The sequence below is a fragment of the Papaver somniferum genome, chromosome 5, assembly GCF_003573695.1.
Source record: "Papaver somniferum cultivar HN1 chromosome 5, ASM357369v1, whole genome shotgun sequence".
NCBI classification, from domain to species: domain Eukaryota; kingdom Viridiplantae; phylum Streptophyta; class Magnoliopsida; order Ranunculales; family Papaveraceae; genus Papaver; species Papaver somniferum.
The window spans coordinates 121,528,219-121,533,128 of record NC_039362.1 but is presented as its reverse complement, the minus strand read 5'-3'; the positions used below and the strand labels follow the sequence as shown (position 1 = coordinate 121,533,128).

Below are 4,910 nucleotides of genomic sequence, written 5' to 3'. Positions count from 1 at the left end.
AACTGAGTTAACTTCCGATTATGGGGTGTTCAATGCATGCAATAATCGGTTTTTCTTGTTTACAAAAGCACACAAACGCATGCAAATCGAGTATTTGAGTTTCTTAACACAATACCTGTGTTTTACATGCATCGTTAGCTTCAATATCAGGCGATTCTCCATTTTCTTCCATGAAAGGGTCGTCTAGGTTTTCCTCTCCACAAAAGTTTGGATCATTCAGCATATACCCCAAATCGTCTTCTCTAAACGGTCGTGAACCCTCAACATTTTGTTCTTCGCCATGATTCTCACCTTCTTCTTCATATCCATCCATTTTTGTAGTGATAAAATGGGTTTTCCCTTTTTTCCTTCACATTCTTCTCTATAACTCTAACAACTCAAAAATGAAAAAGAAATGGAAAAAATGAAACAGAGATCATTCTAATACTGCACCGACTACAATCGGAAGTCTGGGTAATATTTTGGCTTCCGATTACAATCGGAGGATAACAATGTTATCATATCCTCCGAATATATAAGGATAATTTCGCCATTACGAATTACGCGAGATAATGACTGGCTACATTTTTCTTTTGGATGATCTTTTTTGTTTTATTGTTGACCCCTAAATCCTTTTGAGTGGCCCCTAAAAACGCGAGGTTTTTTATTCATCTATTCCTCTCTCAGAGGCCATACACACTCCAAAAAGAAGATTTCTGCATTTCCATGTTCAGACCATCAATGTATACAATTCTAGATTGCTTCTCAAATTGTTTATCCCTGCATAAAGTACTTTTTTTTAATCTTTTTTACTTTGGGGACATCTGTGGAACTCTTTAATTAGTTAGTCATGTGAGTATTTATTTTTGAAATTTGGGTATAATGATTTAGCCATCTAATGCAAGCTGTTAGGGGGCCTGGTTTGTTGGGGCAACTTATCAATTTATCATTCCTGCTGTTGTCATTCTCCAGTTTTCGCATGTGGGGCAAGTGCAGAAATCCTTGGGAGGATTATCAGCCTAGTCGTCTCTCGATCTTTATCTAATTACTTGCACGTTGTATTACTGTCATCTGCATCTAATTTTTCTTTCATGCGAACTCGCAGGAAAAAAAAGAAAACCCGACCTTTGCCTGTGCGGTAAGAATTGGAAAACCAATATCATTAAGTTAAACTTATAAAATGTATGTTACAAGGCTGATCCGTTTGTGTTCACCACTATGACAGTTTTTGCAAACAAAAACCTTGAAGAAGGGTACCTAGGTGCAAGAACACACACTAACACAACTAGCCAAAGTAAAACTTATTCGGACTTATTTGGTTTGTCCTAGGCGCCTCTGAAAGACTTCCAAGGTTAAACCCTTTTCGATGTACTCTATATTTGATGGATCAAAAGGTCCTTTGATAATGTCGATGGATTTAATCACTGCCCTCTCAGGGAGAATACTTCTTGATGGATCAGGTGAAGTACTGTAGCTCAAGCAAGATGAAAACCCCTGGAAGATAAAGAGAACACGTTGTGAATAGGGAGAGCATCAGTATCAAAATTTCAAGTTTCACAATAAATGTGTCCCAACTGGTGGTTTAGGAAGAACATAGTCTCTATACGTTTTTATTTTTACTTCTAACTACTAAAGGTAAACAGTATAAATGTAGATAACTTTCAGGATTTTAGCGGATGGCTTAGAATGAATTGGAACTTTGCTATGATTCGGACGAATTTCATCTAAATACACAAATTGATAAGAAATTGACACACCTTAAATATCAAAACTTCTTCCTCTTGTCCATCCACCATTGCTGTTAGAAGAAGGGCCTCATTCCGCTTAGATTCGCTATAAGATTCAAGCAAGCTTAACTCAGAATTATACCCATTACTCGATTGCTCTTCTCCGTCTTCATTTCCGTCCTCATCTTCGTATCTCACTCTTCGTGTTGCCAAGCAGTATATGTTACAACGTTTTGTTCTGTGTATCCTTTTATAATCGTAATTACACGAACTTCTGTCAATGGAAAATTGAGAAGTCTGATTAACTACCGCAGAAGTATTAGTTCCATTGAGTAGGAGAGTTGGAGGTGATGAGTAAGGTAGTGACGGAGGGAGCAGCAGTCCTCCATGAATATGTTTCAACATTTGTATGTTGGGGCTGGTATATTTCTCCAAGTGATATGTTCCATATGGATAACACAGAAGTGATACAAGTTTGATTTATCGTATGCCCAAGGATTGTCAGCCAATCAAAATTTGCCAGTTGGGCACGTCTTTAAGCCCAGTGCAAGTAAGCTTTTGCATAGATTCTTCCAACAAGAAGTATTATATTATCTGCAGAGATGTTTTTGGATTGGAATCATATGCAGAACTCAATGACTGAAAAGCGGCAATGACTCAAGACGGAAAATAGGAGGGACACTATGGCTTCTGACTTTAATGCCGAGTTTATCTTTCAAAGTGTTTCGGTCTTTTCTCTCCAGATTTTTTTTTTGTTTAGTCAAGGCTCTCCAATGGAGAGTCAAATAGCATTGTGACAATCAACTTCATGTTCAAGTTCAATCCATCTAGCAAGTGATTTATGTTGTCAGAATCAATGTTGGAATCATACCCAGAGAAGAATCTACAGATAGAGCCACCAACCTCAATACTACTCTCTCCTGCCACTTTCTTCAACCCCCTTTCCCTCATAACCGTCCTTACAATCCCTGCTTCCGCCCATGAGCCGACATCAGCGTACATGTTAGCAACCATTACAAGATTTCCACTCCGCGTTGGTTCTAACTCCATCAATCTCTTTGCCACCTTCTCAGTGATCTCACTCCTGCAATTAATATCATGGATACTGCAGGCACTAAGTAAAGCTCGAAATATAACGGGATCTGGTTCAAATGGCATTTTCATTATAAAATCATAAGCCTCTGTAAGACGACCAGAACGACATAATTCGGTTGAACCGAGCTGTTTTTCATTTTCATGAACAATTCGAGACCTTCATTTGCTAAACCATGTTGCGCAAATCCTAATATCATTGCACTCCAAGTCCACACATTCTTCTCAATCATTCTGTCAAACAAAATTCTAGCAAAATCCAAAGCTCTGCATTTCGCATACATGTCAACAAGGGTCGTACCCAATTGACAAGTCAGCATTATCCCTTTCTCTATCACTTGGCAATGAACCCATTTCCCTAAGCTCAAGTTCCCAACCTCAGCACAAGCAGAAAACAACACCACTATTGTAGCTTCATCTGGTTCAACCCCACAACTCCTCATTTCAGCAAAAATCGCAAAAGAATCATCTATCTTCAAATTCTCTGTACAAGCCTTAATTATAGAATTCCAAGAAACTACAGTCCTAAAGAACATCTCATCAAACACTTGACGAGCATCAGAAATATGCCGACAGCAACCGTAGAAATGAATCAAAGTATTCTGAACATAAACATCTGTAGCTAACCCATGTTTCAAAATCTCAACTTGAATCTGTCTCCCTTCTTGCAATGCTAAAAGCTTAGAACAAGCTTTTACAAGGAATGGGAAGGTAAGTTTATCAGGTTTCGTTCCTCGATCACGCATTGCCATATAAACTAGTAATGCGTTTTTGGGAAAATCACTCTTAGAATAACCCCTGATGACATTGTTCCAGGAACTGAGTAAAGGACTAATAGCACGATGGAGTATAGACTCTGCGTAACTTAGTTTCCCAAATGGAGACAAGGCGTAAAGATGAATGACTTCGTCAACTACATATCTATCTCCGTGAAGTCCCAGCTTCTGGAGCAGAGCATATATTTGATTCAGCTCTTTCAAGGAAGAACAGTCTTTTATAAGAGAAAGGCATTGCTGTTGTTTATGAGAAAAATAGTTCGAAATAAAGTTGAAATTCTTAGAGGGAGAGCTTAGAAATCTACCCATCACCCAATCAATCCTATTAAACCCTTCTCAATCTGTCAAATTTGAAGAAATTCCAATCATTTCCCCACTCCCCACTGAATCAAACTTGTTTTGAGGCTTACAAAACCATTTTCCTATGGGTGGGTTTATAAGGGGTGTCCTAGTAATGGGTAGATTAGTGAGTTACCCTTAACAAGAACACCGTTGCCACGGTGGGAGGACCGACCGAAGAAAAACGAAATAAATAACAATTTTCGCCGGTGGGCATATACTACCTTCGTTTCAGGAAAAACGTTATTTTCATAGTTTCATTTTGCCTAATAATAGGCCAAATTGATAAAGTGATTACTTTTTCAGAAAGAAAGGGAAATTGAAAAGGTGAAAGTATTTTTTTTTGCTGAAACGAAGTGAAAGTATCACTTTTCCTGAAACGGAAAATTAGTCGATGCATAAACCAAAATATGGCCACATAATGTGTTATGCATCCTTTGTGACGGTTTGCATAATAGCTATGCATTGAATTTTCCAAAACTATGCCTATAATGAAAGTACCACTTTTCCTGAGACGGAGGGAGTACATCGTTTTATTAGTTGCAACGGAAAATTAGTTAGATGCATAAATCGAAATATGGCTACATAAAGTATTATGTATCCTTTGTGGTGGTTTGCATAATGAATATACATATAATTTTCTAAAATTGTGCCTAAAATGATAAATACCTCCAAATTATTCGTAAAAATTCTAAATTTATATCGTTGTTTGTAATCATTGCGTAGATTTTTTTTATAACCTTTCCAACGAGATAAAATTTGTAAAATTCTAAGACACGGATTTTTTAGATATGTTATATTAATTATTAAAGTTTGACTGTCAATTATACCCCTAAAGAATAGAATATACAAGGAGTTATGGTAATTGGACTAAAATGGAGGGATTTTTTGGTATTATCAAGTGCACACTACCGAAATCTTTTTATGAAATTGCAAATTTATGTGAAGTTTCAATTTACAAAAAAGTGGCCATAAAAGGTACTCCCTCCCTTAGTGC

General features: G+C 37.3%; 1 protein-coding gene and 1 pseudogene across 1 annotated transcript; both read right to left on the bottom strand.

Annotated features, from left to right (window-relative positions):
* Nucleotides 1–1,113: 1,113 nt before the first annotated feature.
* LOC113282533 lies at nt 1,114–2,217 on the bottom strand. The gene is made up of 2 exons (XM_026531560.1): nt 1,737–2,217; nt 1,114–1,473 (listed from the first exon to the last, which is right to left on the bottom strand). The coding sequence occupies exons 1-2, from the start codon at nt 2,109–2,111 to the stop codon at nt 1,291–1,293; spliced, it is 558 nt and encodes a 185-aa protein (XP_026387345.1). The 5' UTR covers nt 2,112–2,217; the 3' UTR covers nt 1,114–1,290.
* A 158-nt stretch (nt 2,218–2,375) lies between these two features.
* On the bottom strand, nt 2,376–3,883 carry LOC113279526 (annotated as a pseudogene).
* Nucleotides 3,884–4,910: the final 1,027 nt, after the last annotated feature.